This window comes from Pteropus medius, unplaced genomic scaffold (assembly GCF_902729225.1).
Source record: "Pteropus medius unplaced genomic scaffold, Ma_sr-lr_union100, whole genome shotgun sequence".
NCBI classification, from domain to species: domain Eukaryota; kingdom Metazoa; phylum Chordata; class Mammalia; order Chiroptera; family Pteropodidae; genus Pteropus; species Pteropus medius.
In genome coordinates this window covers 10,256,686-10,276,917 of record NW_024352786.1, presented here as the reverse complement: position 1 = coordinate 10,276,917, position 20,232 = coordinate 10,256,686, and the positions used below count along the sequence as shown (strand labels likewise).

At 36.5% G+C, this 20,232-nt stretch overlaps 1 protein-coding gene and 1 pseudogene across 5 annotated transcripts in view; one reads left to right on the top strand and one right to left on the bottom strand.

Annotated features, from left to right (window-relative positions):
* The window catches only part of NWD2 (NACHT and WD repeat domain containing 2), a 139,562-nt gene that overhangs the window by 57,151 nt on the left and 62,179 nt on the right, over positions 1-20,232 (top strand). For 3 of the 5 annotated variants that reach the window (XM_039848822.1, XM_039848821.1, XM_039848823.1), the window contains one exon: positions 17,788-17,904. In XM_039848822.1, coding sequence (XP_039704756.1) covers positions 17,788-17,904 — 117 coding nt within the window. Of the gene's footprint in view, positions 1-17,787; positions 17,905-20,232 lie in introns of those variants that run through there. The other 2 variants (XM_039848824.1, XM_039848825.1) reach the window with 2 other exon arrangements.
* On the bottom strand, positions 9,524-9,642 carry LOC120591385 (uncharacterized; annotated as a pseudogene).

Genomic DNA, 20,232 nt, shown 5'->3' with positions numbered 1-20,232 from the left:
ATAATAACTGAACTTTCTAAGAATATATATATTTTTTACTATGGTCTTTTCTGATAGGTTGTAGAGCTTCCTGAAAATATGTTTTCTAGAGAGATGGTTCTCTTTTCAACTGCAACAAAATATGGTGCCAAAAGCTTCATGAAAAAAACAATTTACCCATACAGTAGTGTGGATTCCATCTTTGGTTGTGTAGTAAACCCAGGAGAAATGAATTTCCTAGAGTCACTCAGACATACCAATTTATTTCATGCCTCCTTGCCTTTGCTTATGTTTTCTCCGCCTACAGTGCTTTTCAGTCTGGTTCTTCCCCTGTTTCACCTAAGTCCTACTCATCCTTAAAACTCTTCCTATCTGATCTTAAGTCACGTCCCTCTCCTCCTTGCCCTCTTCCCTGCAGCTATGTGTCTTCCATTTGGTTCCTTGAACACTTCAAACCCCATTCCCATTTAAAGATTTTGTCCTGGGTGTTCTCTTTCCATAGCAGTGCTCACCTCCTCATCTTCACATAGGCGCTTTCTTATTGTCCTTCAGGTTTCTACGGAAATATCACCTCCTAAAGATGCTTCCCTAGTGACCCAATCGAAAGTTTACCATCTAGGCATTCTCTTTTACATCACCCTATTTTAGTTCTTTGTGTCCTATGTGTCAATATGGGATGTTTTTCTTGTTTACTCATGTATTGTCTTGCTTATTATCTTTCTTCCACTAGATGGTAAGTTTCACAAGAACAAGGACTTGTCTGCCTTCATGACAGCTACATTCCTGGTCCTAAAATAGTGCTTGCCACATAGGAAAAGTCCATAAGAATCTGTTGAATGAATGCCTGCATGAGCATATGAATGAAGTCACAACCTAAACATTACTTGCTTAAAGAACCTTTCTCTGATCCCTGTCTCTTCCAGAATATGCCTTGTACCTTTCCCTTCTCTTTGCGCCCCTATAATCCTGTGCTTAACAATAATTCACCCAATTTACTCAAGAAGTATTTGTTAACCATCTACCACACTCCATTAAACATTCCAAGTACTGAGAATACAGGAGCAAACCAATATTGTTGGTGGAGGCACATAATAAATGATAAATTCCAGTGGTAATAGATGCATTTTTTAAGTAAGTGTTTTTAAGAAAAGTAAAGCAGGATAAGGAGGGCAGGTAGAGAATGCTGGGTAGTCAGAGAATGAGTCAGTGATAAGACAGCCTTTGGGATCTGCAAAAAGTGAAGAGCAAGTCACACAGACATTTAGGGAGGAAGATGCTAGGTGCAGGCAACCAGGAAAAGGGTCTCAAGTGGGAGTGTTTAGAATACTCTAGGAACGATAAACAGTCCCAGTGTGAGTAGAGTGGAATGAGTAAGGGAAATAATTGTAGAAGATGGCATCAAAGTCATATCCTATGGGACCTTATGGGCCAAGATTAAGGGCCACCCTTAAATATCTGTGAGTAATAAAGGAAAGAGTGACATTATATAACTTACATAAGAGATTCACTTAAGCCCTGTGAGACTAGAATGTGGGTGTGAAAGAATGGTACAAGAAGGAAGATAGTGCAAGTAAGAAATGATCACAGCATGGACTAGAGTGAGTAGTGGAGATAATGACACATCTGGTCAGGTAAGTTTTTCGTCACCTGCCTGTAGGATCTAAAAGTTCTCAGGACTAGAATTGTGTGTTATTCATCTTATCCCAGTGATTAGTATCTGGCACATAGTAGGCCATTTTGTTAAATCTTTGTTAAATTGATAGACTTGGGAGTTATCTTTTAAGCAAAGCCATATACTTTTATTTATATGCCTGTGTGGCAGGCTGTTTTCTAGCATTTCCTTTTATTCTTTCATTTAAAATAAGATATTTAATGAAAATGCTCCAGACTCTCTGATTATGCAAACTCCAATTAATTCTGTGTGTAATAGATATAGGTTGATTGCTCAGAGATGGAAACAACTGAATGGAAAGAATATCAACCCCACTCAGAGAAGAGAACACACATGGCTTCAGAAAAAGATAAGGTGTTTAATATGTTATTTGATTTGCCAGTGTTTAGTAAGTGCCCTTAGCTACAGAGAAGAAGACAGAAATGAAAAACAGGGGGGAATAAATTGGGAAAAAGATTGGGTCAAAAGCAGGTAGTGTTAAGACCCAATAAATAAAGGACTCATATTTATAATACATCCACAGGTGCTATCTGTTCTTGCTTTTAGATGTTTACTCTCCATTCTCACTGATAACACCTTGGTCTAACCCTCATTGCTTCAAAAATTGGATAAACAAAAAACACCTTGACTGATCTTGTTCTCTGCTTATCTGTAATTGGTTACAAGTCCTTGAGGAAGAGACTAGTTCTCATTTATTTTTAAGTCCCCAGGGCCTGGAAAAGTGTTTGACATTTAGTGGATTTCGTAAAAGTAAGCTAAGCAGAACTGCCTAACTATCGCCCTGCTTGAATTTTTCTATACAACACCACAGAGTAATCTTACTTAAATGTCATGTTGTCAATTTCTGTGCTTAAAAGCTTTTAATGGCTCCATGCTGCCTACAGGATCTCTCTTTAATATGACCCCAGCTGCCTCTCCAATTTCATCTCCCACTCTTCCAAACATAAATACTCCATTCTTGGCCTGTCCTTGGAGTACACCTGCTAATTGCTTATTCCTGACTTGAAAATTTCATTCACTACATCTCTTTAGTTCTCCCCTCTTATCAGAAATACCCTTTCTTCTCCACCCACTGTCCTTCAAAGTCCAGCTCAAGGCTTAGCTTTCCCAAAATGTCTTTTCTGATTCCCAAATATCGCCTCCTTCTACTCCTTGAACTCATAAATATACCCACTCAGCCCCCACTGCACCCCCAGTAAACTTGATTAGGGAAGGGACCTGCAAAAGGGGTTTTGACTGATCTGGGCACTTAGGACATCTCCGTTTTGAAAGCAATTTTCATTTGAGTCCAGCCACTCAACTTGGTATCATTCCTTAAGAATACCTTTTGATAGCCATCTTCTTTAGTGGGTATCTAGTATTTATCTCACTTCGTCTTAGTCACCAAAGTTCATAAACCTGTTCCTTCTATTTTACCTTTAACATCCAGTAAATCCCAAAGACCTGCGGATTCTACCTCCTTAAATATTTCTGCAGTCTGTCCCATTTGTTCGAATCCGTATTATTGTTATCTTGACTACTGGAATAGACACCCTGCCAGTCCACTCACCTTCATCTCTGCCTTCTCTCAAATATCAAACTCCTCCTCACCCGGACCACTTAGTCCTTCCTCCACGATATTGCTGCAGTGCTACTTCTGAAATACAAACACGATTCTTTCATCTCCAGGATATAGTCTGCGCTTCTTAGCACAGCATGCAAGGTTCTCTTTTCCACGCCTGCCCTCCAGTGAGGTCTTATCTGTCACCCTCCCTGCAGGCGACTGTTTTAGCCTTTCTGAACTACATTCAATTCTCCAAACATTTTCTTTTCCCTGAGTCGTCAAATTCACTGTGCCCTCCATGTGGGGTGCCCTTAACTTTTGCCTACCATGTAAATGACTAGAAAATTTTCTGTTCATTCTTTAAGAAATAGTGAACTTTCTTCTTTAAGATTCCATAGCGTTTTATTCTTAATCTTAATAGCATTTGTCATATTGTTTTAGTTACTTTTTAAATGCCCTCCCTCCACTAATTGGGAGCTCTTAATGGTCAAAAATCATATTATTTATATCTTCATATCACCAGCATTTTTATAGTACCTGCCTCATACGATATACATAATAAATGTTAGTTGATTGAAGTGAATTTATGGATTAAATGAATAAGACTCAGAAGCTGAGAGCAGACCAGTGCTACGCAAAAGAAGTATAAATTTGAGTCACAGGAGAGCCATAAATGTAATTTAAAATTTCTACTAACCACATATTTAAAAAAAAATTTTTAAAAACAGGTAAAATGTGTTCGAATATATTTTACTTAAGCCATTATATCCAAATGTCATTTCAACATGTAAATCAATATAAAAACTATTAATGAGGTATCTTACATTCTTTTTTCATGCTAAGTCCTTAAAGTCAACAGTATATTTTACACTCACAATACATTCCAATTTGAACTGGCCATGCTTAGGGTGGCAGTGGCTCTCATGCTGGACCACACAGCTCTAGCTGGGAGTGGCATCAGGCTGGGGCCATTCTGACAGGGAGGAGAGCCTGACTGTCCAGTGACAGGCATCCAGCTGCGAGTGACAGAGAAACAACGAGAGAAGTTACAGTGGGAATGGAAATTCATTTGTAAATGTAAAAAAAAAAATCAGGTAATGATTAAGAAAATAATGTTTCTCTTTGTCAGATTAATAACTTTTTCTCTTATTTGATCACTTTTGGACATTGCATTAATAAGGTGCATAACCTGAGATAGTTAATACAACTTTCAAAAGTGCTGCGTAACTGGGTCTGAGTGACTATATAATACATGAGGCAACAGACTAAAATGTATGGTCAGCAGCTCCTTTGCCAGCTGTCTTAAGATGTAACTTTACTTGAAATTAAGAGAGACAGGTAATGGAAACACTTGATTCCCAGACTTAGATGAATAATGATTGTCTTGGCGGGTGCCATTTGTTACCTTTTGCTAAACATAGCTTTTTAAAAAATGCCCCCATATGCCCTTGCAATTAAATGTAATAACTTGGCCTCAGAGCAGGAATTCTGCTGTGCTGGCTCCAGCCCTGTTCCTTCTCTCTGACAGCAAGTGTTGGTCTCTTAGGTGTGTAGGGAAGTGTGAGAGTGAAGCCTGCAGCTCCTGCTAGCAGTAAGTCCTTGCCATCCCTGCTTTATGTCTCATGGTGACACTGTGATGCCACCTGAAGGCCCGAGAGGGATGGATACTCATCCTTGACAAAGATGCCTCCTTTGGTCTAAAACTTCTCCTTCTATTCTTTGTCCAAGGGTCCATCTCTTCATGTTTTTGTTTTTGTTTTTTGGCAGCACAGGCCCAAACCTGTCTGCCTGTTTTTTCCTCCCAAACTCCTAATTACAGTGTTATCTTCTCCTTACGACGTTGCCTGTATGCAAGCAAACCCAAGTCGCATCTTTGGCGCTCCCTCCTCCGTAGTGAGATAATACTCTGGTTTTTTGAATGTTAACATATCTAAAACAGAACCCATCCTTCTTCTTCCATTTTCCAGTTTCTCAGTTGCTACTGTTTCCCAGTTTTCCAGACTTTAAAATCTTGGTTTATCATCCATTCTTCATCCTTTACAACATAGATCCAAACTGCCACTGTTCCCATTGGATCACTTGCCCCAGTGTTTCTTTGAAGCTCACCTTTCTTTCCATTTCACAAGGCTCTCTCGTTACCCAGGCCTTCGTTTCTTAATAGCTGAATGACTGTGGCAATCTTCTCTTGCCCCGGGTGTTTTTGTGTTCTGGTCCAGACTGTACACAGCTGCTCAAGTGATTTTCCTTAAACAGTGTTTACCAGATTTTATTCACTCTAAGATGCACATTTTTTCATCTCAGAAATCAGGATTTGTCTTACAAATAAGTATGTGTTGTGGCGTAATTGGCAGTGCATTTCTTTTTTAGTGGAATGTGCATTATTGGAGCAGCCTACAATGGATATTTTAGATTCAGTAAAATGCAGCATGTTATGTCATTTATGGAGTATAGTGGAAACAGCATAAATTTTCTTTTAGACTAGTATTCAAATTCTGAGATACAGATTACCATTGTGTGACTCTGGGCAAAGCGCCCCATCTCTGACACGTAGTTGACTCCTCTATAAAATGAATGGAATAGTGTTTATCTTCCAGGATTATTACAATTCAGTGAGATACCACAAAGCACCTGGCACATGGGAGGCACTCAACCAGAGGACGGAGACTCGGGCAGGAAGCCAAAACTAGCATTAGACAAAATAAATTACATTCTGTATGCACATCAAAGTTGTAGGTTAAGTTAAATGATGTGAGTCTTATGTTACCTTGACATTCCTAATATTTACTAAATTTAATAATTACTTAGTCTCACACTGAAGGTCCTTCATCAGTTGTTTCCACAAATTTTCCTCCATTCTTTCTTCTCCACCCCAGCTTTCCTGTTATAATAAGAACCCAGGCTCCTTCTTTGTACACATTTTGTTCCTCCCAGGCATCTGCCTACTCAGGAATCTCCAAATGCATGTTGCTTCCTGGATTGCCGAAATACATCATTGGCTTTGTAATTGACAGGATATGTTGGGATGCCCTTGGTCTTTTCTCCACATTGTCAACTAATCAGCCTGTTTCCATTTTCCAATAATCAATTGTATGCTTCTTTCTAAAGTGAAATGCATATCCCCTCATTGAATCACACATCATTTCACTTGGCCAGCACTTCAATTTGTCTAGCTCACTTCACATTTTGGTTCTGTCTATCAACGGCTCAGCAGGTCTTACCAAGTTAATATTATGGAAAAATATGATAAGCATGTTACATCATCTTTCTTCTATTCGTGAGCCAGTTTGTAAAAAGCAGGAATGAAGATGAATACATACGATAAAAGGAATGGAAAACATTATGTCATAATTGACCTTTATTTGCTGCAGTTTAATTGTAAATATCAGCTCACCATTTCTGCAGCATGGAGTGGCCCTTCTGGAATTCTCATGCCTGACTTCCTAAGACAGCATTACTATTCTTCCTTTACTTTGTGTGCATAGATGATCTTCTACCTAATATTTCTCCTAAATATAGAGCAGTGGCATTCTGGGGAGCTCCAGAATTTATTGGAGGAGCTATACTTTGCTGAACATTTAATTCTGCTAAATTGTGGCTGCCTGATTACCCCAATACTGGAAATCACCCAAGAAAATTAATCTTTCAGCCAACAGAACAAGAAATCCCATTTGCAAGTGACATTTAAGTGTCCCAACTGGGTATAATAATCACCACGAAGCCTTTCTCAAATTCTGAGCATAAGGTACCATTTTTTTTTCCAATCCTCATTTTTCATTTCTTATAGGAGGAGGAGCAGACCTTTTAACAAATTTTGCACAGTAAAAAAAAAAAAAAAAAAACATTTAAGAGGTCAGCTTTGTCAATAATTAGTTATAAACCCTTGAAAAAGTAACTGAAACTTAATTTTCTTCTACCGGATTTTTTTTTTTCCTTTCAGCTTTCAAACTTATGATGCTATGACCTTATCATCTCTCTGTGGGCAGGCCAAGTTACATTTGTCTTTGTGGTACTGTTGTGTCTGGAAGGCCCCCTTTCTCTCTGAAGAACAGTCTCCTATGCATGTGTCCTTCGGGTCTAGACTCTTGCCCTTTTTCCTTATGGATGTTCACCCTAATTCTCCATGAGCAGATTAAGGCACTTGGTTCTGGGAGCTTTATTCACTATTCATAGACTTTATAGAACCCCTGCTCTGCACCAGGCAAAGTTGTGGGTGCAGTGCATAACACGGTGTTGAAAACAAACATAGTCCATGTCCTTGTGGAGTTTACAGTCTCAGAGACCACAGTCATAAACAACAGTGACAAGGGTGCTGTAAAGGAAATGAAGGGTGCTCTGGGCACGCATAACGGGCTTCATCAAACCTAGGGTCGTCAAGAAGGCCTGCTGAGAAACTAAGAAATCGACGTCAAAACTGAATCCTGAAGGGTGGATAGATGGAGGCCGCCATGTTAAAAAGAATATTTCAGGCAGAAGGAACATGTGTTCATAGGCAAATTTGAGAAAGAATTTTAACGTGATATAGTACTCACTGCCTGCCAGGCACTTATTCTAAGTGCTATGTATACATGAATTTGTTTAATCCTTGCTATGAGCTTGGGAAGTAAATTCCATCTTCTCCGTTTTATTAGATGAGGACACTTAGAAATACAGAAGTAACTGCTAGAGATCCCACCGCTAAATGGCAGAGTCAGGATTTGAACCAAGGCGGTTTGGCCCTTGTATCAGTGTTCTTAATCACTGCACCAAAAAGCTTCTTCTGTTCACACATTCATGAAAATTTATAAAGATGTGTATAGGTATGTAAACATAAGTATCTATGTAAATAACACATATAAGTATATGTATGTTTTAATGTATACTTACACACATGTACAAACATGGGAAGAGTGTATATATGAGTGTGTGTGTGTGTGTGTGTGTGTGTGTCTAGAGTAAGAACAATGAGGGAGAACAGGAAATGAAATGAGGTTGGAGAGTCAGGCAGGGACTAGATCATGGAAGCTCTCAAAATCAGGTCATAGATTCTAGATACTGTCTTCAAGGTGATGGGAAGCTTAAGCATGGAAAGCACTGTAAAATGTTAACAGCCCAGGTTCCAATCCCACCTCTACTACTCGCTACCTGTGTGACTTTGGGCAAGCTGCTTCTCTATGCCTCAGCTTTTTCATCTACAAAACAGGGATACTCTACTTCATAAGTTTAAGGAGTAAGTTACTCTATGTAGTTTCTGAGAGTAAAAGGAAATCTTAGCTGTAGTGATCAGGTTTCGCATTTTAAAAAGACTCCTCTGCCTAACGCATAATGAATGGATCAGAAAGAGCAGGAACAGAAGCAAAGAGATGATTTAGGGAGCCACAGCAGTCATACAGACACAGGTACACTCAGAGGGTCACTCTGATAGAGTAGCTGCTGAAATCTCAGTGACAGAGCCAACGCTGAGTTTTTCATTCAGTCACATACTTTGTTGTCAGCTCTCTTGCTCCTGAAAGGAGCTGGTACCTAGTGAAGCTTGGCTAAGGTTCCTTTATGCAGTGAGCTTCCCCAATATATATTCTTCAGAGCTGCCCAATGGCTTCTGGATTGCAGCTCCTTCTCTGCCTCCAGCAACTACTGGTACCTTCTTTCCATCTCTGTGTTTGTTAAGCCCTAATAGTCAGATCCTGCCTTAGTTCGTAGTATGGTTTTTCCTTGCCATCACATTATAATTGTTAAAGCGGTTCAGAGGCTAAATCTCCCAAGACACGGAGGCATCAGGTCTGAGCAGTTTGTTTTCCTTATGAGCTTTGGATGAAGCATTATTTTACCTCATGCTGTGGGACCCTCTTTCTTTCTGGTGATTGTGCATAACCCCTGGGGCCAGCCAGCCTTTCCTGGGCTTGATTTAGGACCTGATTTTCCCAGAAATGTCTGTTAGTCATGCTCCCATGTATCTCATGATCAAGAGAACTGCAGATGACCTAAAGTCAGTATTTGCAATAGTGCAAGTAAAAGGGTGGCCATAGATGACATGGACTTGAATAGGGTTTTTTTCCCTTGTATCCTATGCATCTATCTGGGGAGTCATTCTAACCAGAGTGAGAATTACCATATCTATGAAGTATAACTTACTCCTGGTAAACAGTCTGAGGTTAAAGACTCCACCCTGCTTACCTTCTCCTGTGAGATGAGCATTCTAGTAACAGGACACAACTACTAAAAATCAAACGAGTGCTGACTACAGCTTTTTTTTTTTTTTTTTTTTAGGCGAGGCAACCCTTGGTTGACCTCACAGATTGCAAGGACCTTGTCAGCTTAAGATCCCTTATTTTATTTATTTATTTATTTTTTTATGCCTACAGCACCTGGTCTTCCTAGGTGGTCTCCTATCCAAGTACTAACCAGGCCCGACCCTGCTTAGCTTCCGAGATCAGACGGGAGCGGGCTTGTTCAGGGTAGCATGGCTATAGACTCTATTGACTTTGAAAGTTATGTCCAGAGCACAGTAATGTTGTTCTGTCAAAACTTTAAGCCTGTTTTGTGTTCTTTTGAATATTTTTAGTGGTAGTAGATGTTAATCCTTTAAGAATAGATTTGATTTTTTAAAAGAGCAGATCTTTATAAATGTAAAGACCAGTAAGGCAGGAGAAATACCATTTATAATAAAAACAAATTCCAACTGTAAAAAGTTTTCCCAATACAAAATGAGATGATTCCTTCAGAAGAAATGCCCTTGGCAGTGGCAGAATCATTGGAATAAGTGTGTAGATTCCCGTTGTAATAACTTTGAGGAACAGCCTTCATTTTAGTACTATATTTATTCAGAAACAAAATCAGTCATACTATCTCTATAGTTACATTTTTGTTTTGCATTCAGATAGTATCATGTGGCATGGAAAAATTGCGAAGGAAATATTTTGGGAAAAAATTTAAATTCAAAGGCTATTTCTGAAGAAATGTGTGAAGCCATTGTGAATTCAAATTTGGGTATTTTGTTTTTGTTGTTTTTGATAAAGCATGAGGTTATTGTTTCTTACAGGTTGCTTTATTGTTTGTTCAATAATCTCGGTATTTAATTGTCTAATTTCAAGTGGTTAAAATTTGTTAGGATGTTTATGCTGGCTTCTTATTTTCAGACCAATTCAGCACGTTATACTAAGCATGATAAATTAGCTTCTCTAAGAATATTTTAAAACAAGTTAGATGGTTTTAAGTCAAAAGAGATAAAATCAAATTACTTTCCTGAGCTTTTATACTTAATGATGAAATAAGTAAAGGCACATAAAATGTGCTGTCAACAAGTTAGTATTCCAATAAATAGTAAATTAGATTCCAGTGTCTGCATTGCCTGGACATTAGGCTAAGCTAAACTTAATTTTGTAAAGTATATAATAAATCTTGTCTTGTTGAGCACTTTGGGTTCCGATGCTTTTTGCCAGTTATTGATCATGTGGATATATGGCATGTCTGCTTGCACTAAATGCTGTTTTGTGTTGCATAAGTTAGGTGTTTCATTTGTTCATTTCCTCCCTGTTTTCATGGTTGCTCGATTTTATCTTTTTTCATCATTATCTGCCCATAAAGACATTTGAGAAAAAACAATTTAAGGGAGAAAAGCTAGAAGCAGGAGAATATTTAAAGCTACTGAAATACGGAGACATAGAGTTATGAAAGCCTGGATGAGGGCAGTAGTGGCCAAACTTTAAGGAGATAACAGACGCAAAACTATTACAAAAGATTCCCATATGTGGCAAAGAAATAATGTGACACGGGCTTCTATTTAAAAATATAAATGAAAGTCTTGTTTTGACTTCTACTCTGGTCATATGACCTGCATATATTTAGTTAGATCTAACTTGTTTAGCTCTTAATATGCCAGGTGCTTGATATAAATTTATATGGTTCTTGCACTAAATTCTACTATGAGTAGAGGAAGTAAGATCTGTAGGAAATCACATACAAATTAGATGCACTAAATGTCATTGAGAAATAATTCAATTCACGTACCATAAAATTGGCCCATTTAAAATTTACAGTGGGTTTTTTTTTTTTAGTACATTCACAGTTCTGTAAGCATAACAAAATCAATTTTAGAACATTTTCAACAGGCCAAAAAGAAATCCTGTGCTTTTTAACTGTGACTCCCTAATTGCCCTATTTCCCTTCCTCTCAGCCCTAGGCAATCACTAATCTACTTTTTGTCTCTGATTTGTCTATTCTAGACATTTTGTGTAAACAGAATCATATGACAGGTGATCTTTTGTAACTGGCGTCTTTCACTTTGGATATATTTTCAAGGCTCGACCAGGTGGTAGCATGTATCAGTATTACTTGTTATTGCCAAATTAATATCCCATTATATGGATATACCACATTTTATTTATACTCTAACCACTTGATGGACATTTAGGTTATTTCCAGTTTTTGGCTATTAATGGTACTGCTATGAACATTTATGTTCGAGTTTTTGTGTAGACATATGTTTTTATTTCTCTTGGGTATATACATAGGAGAATTGCTGGGTCATGTGGTAATTGTTTAACCATTTGCAGAACTACCAGACTGTTTTCCAAAGCGGCCACACAATTTTATATTCTCCAGCAATGTATGAGGGTTCCAATTGCTCTGTGTCCTCACTAACGATTTTGTTATGTCTTTTTGATTATAGCTATCCTAGTGGGTGTGAAATGTTCTCACTGTAATTTTAATTTGCATTTTCCTGATGACTAATGGTATTGAGCATCTTTTCATGTATTTATTGGCCATCTGTATATATTCTGTGAAGAAATGTCTACTCAGATCTTTTGTCCATTTTTAATTGGGTTATCTTTTTATTGAATTTTGGAGTTCCTTAGTATGCTAAATACAAATCCATTATCAGATATGTGACTTGCAAAAATTTTCTTTCATTCTGAGGGTCTTTTTTTCACTTCCTTGATGTGTCCTTTGAAACATTTTTTTTTAATTTTGAGGAAGTTCAATTTATCTTTTTTGTTTTGATTACTTGTACTTTGCTGTCATATTCAAGAAACCACTGTCAGAGTTACCCCTGTTTTAAAAAACAAAACAAAACAGAGTTTTATCATTTTAACTCTTTGTCTATGATCTATTTTGAGTTAATTTTTATATATGGTGTGAGGGAGGAGTAAAGATTCATTCTTTTGCAGGTGGAAATCAATTGTCTTAATACCATTTATTGAAAAGACAATTTATTCCTCATTGAAATGTTTTGGCAGTGTTGAAATCAGTTGATCCTAAGTGCAAGGATCTATTTCTGGATTCTCAATTTTATTCAATTGAATATCCTTATGCTAGTACTACACTCAATTATTGTCGCTTTCTAGTAAGTTTGAGATCTGGAAATGTGAGCCCTAAAATCTGTTCTTTTACAGGATTGTTTTGGCTATTCTTGGTCTCTTGAATTTCCATATGAATTTTAAGATCAGCTTATCCATTTCTCTAAATAAGCCAGCTGGGCATTTTATAGTAATTGCATTGAATCTGTATTTGGAAAATATTGCCAACTTAACGATATTAAGTCTTCCAATTCATTTACATGGGATGTCTTTCAATTTACTCAGATCTTCTTTCATTTCTTTCAGTGTTGTTTTATAATTTTCAGAATATAAATAAATTTATATTCTGAATATATTTACATTTCTTAAATTTATTCGTTTTTTTATTCTTTCTGATATTCTTTTAAATGGAATTTATATTTCTTAATTTCATCTTAGATTGCTTATTGCTAGTATATAGAAGTACAATTGCATTTTATGCATTGATTTTGTATCCTATAACCTTGCTCAGCTCACTGGTTCCAACAATTTTTTAGTGGTTTCCTTAGGATTTTCAAAATACAGTTGACCCTTGAACAACAGAGGTTTGGACCACATGGGTCCACTTATACATGGATTTTCTTTTCAATAAATACTATAAGTATATTTCTCTCAGGATTTTAAGTTTCTTTAACTTATTCTTATCTCTATTTTACTTTATTGTAAGAATACAGTATATAATACACATAACATACAAAATATGTGTTAATCAACTATGTTATTGGTAAGGCTTTTGTTCATAAGTAGGGTTAAGCTTTGGGGAATCAAAAGTTACATGTGGATTTTGACTGCATGGGGGTGTCAGCATCCCTGACCCACATGTTGTTCAAGAATATACGAGATGTCATCTATGAATAATGATAGATCTACTTCCTTTCCTACCTGAATGCATTTTCTTTCTTTTTCTTACCTTATTGCCCTGGCTAGAACCTCCAGTACAGTATTAAATAGAAATGTTGAGAGTGGATATCTTTCTTTCATTCCTGTTGTGGGGAAAGCTTTCAGTCTTTCTTAAGTATGATGTTAAGTGTAGTTTTTTCATACATAACTTTCATTCAGGTTGCAAAAGTTGATTTTCATTCCTAGTGTGTTGAGTGTTTTTATCATGAAAGGGTGTTAGATTTTGTCCAATGTTTCTGTGTTGAGATTGTGCATATGATTTTTGTTCATTATTCTATTGATATATAGTGTATTACATTAGCTGATTTTCTGATGCAAAACCAACCCTGCATTCCTAGGATAAATTCCACCTAGTTGTGTAATATAATCCTTTTTATATGTTGCTGGATTAGGTTTTCTGGTAATTTTGTTGAGGATTTTTGTTTTTATAAGAGCTATTGCTCTGTAGTTTCCTTGTGATCTTTTCATCTGGCTTTGGCCTCAGGGTTATACCGGTTTCATAAAGTAAGTTGGGAAGTGTTCTCATTAGGGGAGGACTGTGAAGAATTGGTATTGCTTCTTCTTTAAATGTTTGGTAGAATTCACCAGTGTATCCATCTGGAACTAGGCTTTCCTTTTTGTGCAGTTTTTTAAATTACTATTTAATCTCTTGCGAAGACGTGTCTTCATATTTTCTATTTTGGCTTGAGTTAATTTATGTAACTTGTGTCTCTCTAGGAATGTGTCCATTTCATCTAAGTAATTTCATTCACTGGCATACAGTTGTTCATAGTATTATCTAATTTTTTTATTTCTATAAGGTCAAAAGTAATGTTTCACCCATGATTTTAGTAAATTTTTTTGTCAGTTAAGCTAAAGTTTTGTCCATTTTGTTGATCTCTTCAAAGAGCCAACTTTTGGTTTCATTGATTTTTTTTCCTGTTTTTCTATTCTATTTCATTTCTATTCTATTCTCCATTGTAATCTATTTCTTTCCTTCTGCTTGCTTTAGCTTTCTCTTCCTTGCTCTTTTTCTATTGTCTTAAGGTAGAAAGTTAGATTATTGATTTGAGGTATTTTAATATAGGTGTTTACAGCTATAAATTTTCCTCTAAGTACTGCTTTAAGTGCATCCCATAAGTTTTGATATGTTGTCTCTTCATTTTCATTCATCTCAAAGTATTTTTAACTTCCCTTGTGATTTCTTCTTTGACTCATTGGTTATTTAGAACCATAGCATTTCTCAAAATTTTTTTTCTGTTCTTCTAATGTCATTGCATTATGTTCAGAGAACATACTTTATATGATTTAAATCTGTTTCAGTTTTTTGAGGCTTATTTTATGGTCTAATATATGTTCTGTCCTAAAGAATGTTCTATGTGTACCTTAGTAGAATGTATATTGTTGGATTGTTCTATAGATAAGTTAATTTAGTTGGGTTATAGTATTGTTCCAGTCTTCTAGTTTTCTATTGATCTTCCTAGTTGTTCTTACCATTATTGAATATGAGATATTCAGGTCTCTAACTAACAATTTGAATTGTCTATTTCTTCATTTGTCAGTTTGTACTTCATGTATTTACGGATCTGTTGTTAGTTGCAAATACATTTATAACAGCTATACATTCCTCATGGATTGATCCTTTTATCATAAAATGTCTCTCATTATCTCTAGTTAACACTTTATTTTAGAACCTCTTTTGTTTGATATGAGTATAGACATGTGAGCTTTCTTATGGTTGCTGTTTGTGTGATATATCTTTTCCTATCCTTTTACTTTTAACCTATTTGAAGCTAAAGTATGTCTCCTATAGACTACATATAGTTGGATCTTAATATAGTCTACCTTTGACCTCTGCCAATCCAATCACACTTAATGGTATTATGGAAATAGACTTACATCTGCCATTTTACTTTTTTTTTTTCAATTTAAAATTTATGAATTGTTTACTTCTTGAATTTTCCATTTAATGTTTTTGGACCACGGTTAACCATCAGTAACTAAAACTGCAAAAGCAAAATCACAGATAAGGGTGGCTATTGTATTCCTTCTAAGCGTTGTAGTTCTTCATGCCGAAACATCTCAACTTCCAGGAATTTGGTTGCCAGATCAAAACTCTCAGAGCCCTTCTAAAGGTTAAGATTTCAATAGAAAAAAAAGACACATGTACATATTATATACAAAAAATTAAAGTTTCATCAAGTAAACATAATTCAAATTATAGTCATAATAACTGCAAGAAGCCCTTAAACCACCGTGGCTTTCTGCACAAGACATAGGTCTCAAAATGAGGTCACACAGCTATTAATCAGAGGTCTAGGTGGTTCTCTCATAACTGCAATCTATATTCTGGAGAAGCTGGCTTTCTATGAACTCTGTAGGGGCTCATGTGTTGGGCCTCAAAGGAATGAAATGCTTTCACATCTAGGGAGAATTACTTTCTTGTTCTATATGTCTCAGGTCTTTAGTGTTCTATTCTTCTTTTACCTCTTTGTTTTAAATGAATATTTTCCAGCATAACATTTTAATTCCTTTAGTAATTTTTCCCTATATTTTTGAGTTATTTTCTTTATAGTTATTTTAAGTCATACACAACTTATCAGAATCTTCTTATAATTTATACTAACTTAATTCTAATGAGCTGTAGAAAGATTATTCCTATATAGTTCTATTCTCTTTTTTTTGTGCTGTTGTTATATATATGACATCTATATATGTTACAAAGCCAGTGATATTGTTATAATTATTATTTCATACAATTTTATGTCATTGAAAGAAAACGAAAGAACAGGTATACATTTATAGCTTTTGTTATATTAACCTTCATATTTACCATTTTTCTCTATTTATTCTAAATCAGACTTTTCCTCAGATATATCTAAACAGTGTCAGCCAAAAGGATGGAGACCAGGCTCTGTGTATGGTTGTTAGTTTGTGCATGGCACATTAAGAGTTACCATTAACAGTGCAGTATGTTTGTGTGTTTATTTTGACCTTGGCAGATGTCTAGTTCTAATGATTTCAGTATGCGAAGCTCAGTAATTTACAGTTCTGTCTAATTAAACTTTCTGTGATGAAGTAGTCTACATCAGCACTTTCCAACATGGGAGTCAGTAGCCACATGTAGCTATTGAGCACTGAAAGAATAGAATTGTTCATTTTAATTTATATTTAATTTAAAAAGCCACAGCTAAAGGCTCTCATATTGGACAGTGATGTTATAATCCCAGATCCCCTTTTGTTAATATTGTGATTAAATTTTGTAAGGTAGATTAAAGGGAAGAACCCCAAAATCAGTACTGACAGTATTATATGTTGTAAAATTCATGGACTGGGCTGTGGGAATATTTTTTAAAGAAGTGGTTAGATCTAAAAAATTTAAATGCAGATAGACAAAGATCCGGTACAAACACATCTGTACAGGGCCATGGCCTGGGAAGTACACAAAGCCCCGGGGTCTGCCTGGGGCACCGTGGAGGACCCATGCTCTGTGCTTCCATCTTACTGAATGCCATGCACATTGCCAATAAGGAAGGGAGGTTCTTTTTTCTGCTTATGGGAAACAAAGGAAAAGAAGAAATCTTCAAAGCTAAAACTGGAAATTTTCCTTATGCTGATAGCAGTTGAGGAAAGGGAATGAAACCCATACTGCTCTCCATAGCAAATTTTTCAAAGAGCGTACATGTAAAAGTTTCTACAGACTCTCAGAATATTCTCTCGTACTCTTTGAAGTAAGGAGATAGAAGCACCTATTATCCTCACTTCTTAGTAAAACATACCTTTCATTGTTTTCCAATACATATTTTTCAGATATATATTGATGAAAGCCGAACTGCTTATAGATAAAACAGACGAAATATCTGTCTCCATGTGATAAACCATGATAATCACAGGTTTTTTGGGTTTCTCTTAAAAAAATGTAGATGTTTAACTTCAGGTCAGTATGTGTTAATGCCCATTGTGGTTTTCCCTTCTTGTATTAAGACATTCAGTAACATTATACACTGTTATTTAATTGTCTCAAATAATGTGCTGCTTTCATGTCTCAGCTGCTTTCAAACATTTTTTTTTTTTTGAAGTCCTCTTACCATTTCAATGTAATGAAAGCCTGCACTGCAAAGCCTGTGACATTTAACATTTCATTTTCTCTGGGCCCACGTCAACCGTATAATCAGAAACATAAGAAATTATAATGTTCATCCACAACCCATCATGGGATTTAAAAAAAAAAAATACCTCTTTAGATGGATCTTTAAAATCATTTTCCCCCTTACGGAAAAAATTGTGCAAAGAGAAAAGTTAAAAGTCATATTAGCTTAACGTTGTGAATAAGAATCAAGCCCCTGAGGTAAATAAAAATTTCCCACCAGTGAATTAATGCTGCCGCCTCTGTTGGTTTCCAGGTTATAGATCTGTACTGGGGAGTTGATGAAGACGAGTGGGATAGCCCGGAGCTGCAGAAGATCCGCATGAAGCTGCTGGAGGATTGTTTGAAAACTTCTGCAGGTCCATGTTTTGTTGTGGGTATAAAAACCTAATGCTTTATATTAAATTGTAGATGAATGTGAGAATTCTTGCTGATTTGTGATTCTTAACAGCCTTGTTAAATGGGAGGAAAATTACTTGCTCTCCTATATCTATTTAAAATTTTTAAACTGTCTCCTTTCCTTCAGTGTGTGAGAACAAAACCCTCAGTTCTCCATAAGAAGCACTACAAATTAATGGTGAATAATTTGAAATGGTAATCAAAGGGATGACTTGGGTTTGACAACAATTTCTGCAACCCCTTGTGATCAGCAAGCAGTAAGGATTACTGTGTCAGCCCTACAGTAATTCTAAATTTTCTTATATTGTGCAATGTATTCCATCAGTGTCTTTCTTGACATTAGAAGATCTAGCATTTTTTTTTAAAACACAGTGGCTGAAACATTGTAAAAGTAAACCAAATATACTATGTCAAATCTGCCAATACGAAATGCCTTTGTGGAGGGGTCGGGGGGGAATTGTTTTTGCAGTGATTTTTCAGCTAGATGTTCATTATAAGCTACAAATTCAATTACTGCCTTAATTTAGCTTGAGAAATTAAGTGGGTGTTGAATCCAAGTAGGGCCTACAGTTGATAGAGAAGTTGGCCCTTTCAGCACAGGACAAGGAGTGAGTTTACTAGTGAATGCTAGGAAGAAAATACCAAATCATACAATTAAAAGCTAGGTTCAGTGTATCAACAAAAAGAGCTTTTAATACTTATTTGAATATCCATCTGTTTTCTACTCCACTTAGGATTAAAAAGACAGATTATATCAGAAATCTGACCTGTTAATAATTAAGTTTTATCAGGGATAATAAAGTACATTAAATCTTTATAATATTTTTAGTATTAGTATCAGTATCTGGATAAATTATTAATTTATTCATCAACTGCTTATTGAATGATGCTCTGTGCCAGCAGTTTCTCTCATTGCTGAGGATGTGGTAGGTTGACCCATGTGAAATAGTCATTTTGTGGGCCACTTTCTTATTATGATTTAATTGTAGGACTGAACTTGGAAGATAAAACTTTCTGCCCTCACAGAGCTTGTGTTCTTATGTGGGCGTAAGAGAAGAGGGCAAGCGAAATCAAAGAAATAAACAAGTAAGATGGTGATAAGTGCTATAGAGAAAAAATACAGGAAAGAAGGAGAGGAAACAGCTGTGAGGCGAGAGATTTATTTTCAGCAGAATAGTTGGGGAAGGCCTCACTAATTAGGTGACTTTGAAGGGCAGACAGGAAGAGGGACAGGAGAGAACCAGGCGGGTATTCCAGATCAGAGCATTCTAGGTATGTTTAGGGAACAGCTAAGCATGCCAGTGTGCCAGAGCAGCATGAGCAAGAGGGGAAGAGTCTGGGAATGGAGGCTATATCCTGGGGCTTTATCCTCTTGATGTTGGCTGTAAAGATCTCACTTTTACTTTGAATGATGTGAGGAAGCTACAGAGGTTTTGAGCAGAAGATTGAAGTAATATGACATATTTTAAGGCCTCCCCTGGCTCCTAGGTATAGGATAGAAGGCAGAACCGGGAGACACATTAGAAAGCTAATGCAATAAGCCGAACGAGACAAATAGGTGGTTCAGTGGGTGTTGAAGAATGGGCATCTATAAACAGCATCCTGTGGTCTGAATAGAAAACTGACCTAAACGCTATGTTAGCTATTTGAAGAGTTAGTAATGGAAAAGAACTTTTTTCATGGGTCTTCAGAAGCTAGAACAAGGACGAGTGGGTGGAAATTACAAGGAGAAATATTTCAGCTATAGGTGAAGAAATTGGAGGAGGTAGCTCTCTCTCAGGTTTTGGGGTCACGTATCCCTGGGTGCTGATCGACATGTGATAGCTATGTGACACCGGAGGAGTTTTTTACTACTCTAAGCCTTAGTTTCCTTATCTGTAAAAGGGAGATGATGATAATACTTATTTACTTCCTGGGGTCATTCTGAGGATGAAAAGAAATTGTAGGGCACTTATAGTGCCTCCCATAGAGTAACCCACCATAAGTATTGGTTGTTGTTTGTTATTATCATTAACATCTCTCAAAGCTGTCTAAAGATGAAGTCATTTGCCTCAAATGGTAATGAATGAATCACCAACAAATTTCTCATCAAAGTAGAGAATACAAACCACTCTGACAGGGAGGGGTTCTATAGAAGAGATTCAAAGATTGGAGGACAAGCTAGAACAGATTCCATCATGCTTAGGAAGCCAGCTTTGGGAGGTATAAAGCGCTGTGGGTATGCACTGGGGAATCGCAATTGCTGTGATCTCCATAGCTCTATCCTGCTCAGAAATGAGAGAGACATTCTCTCCCTTTTATC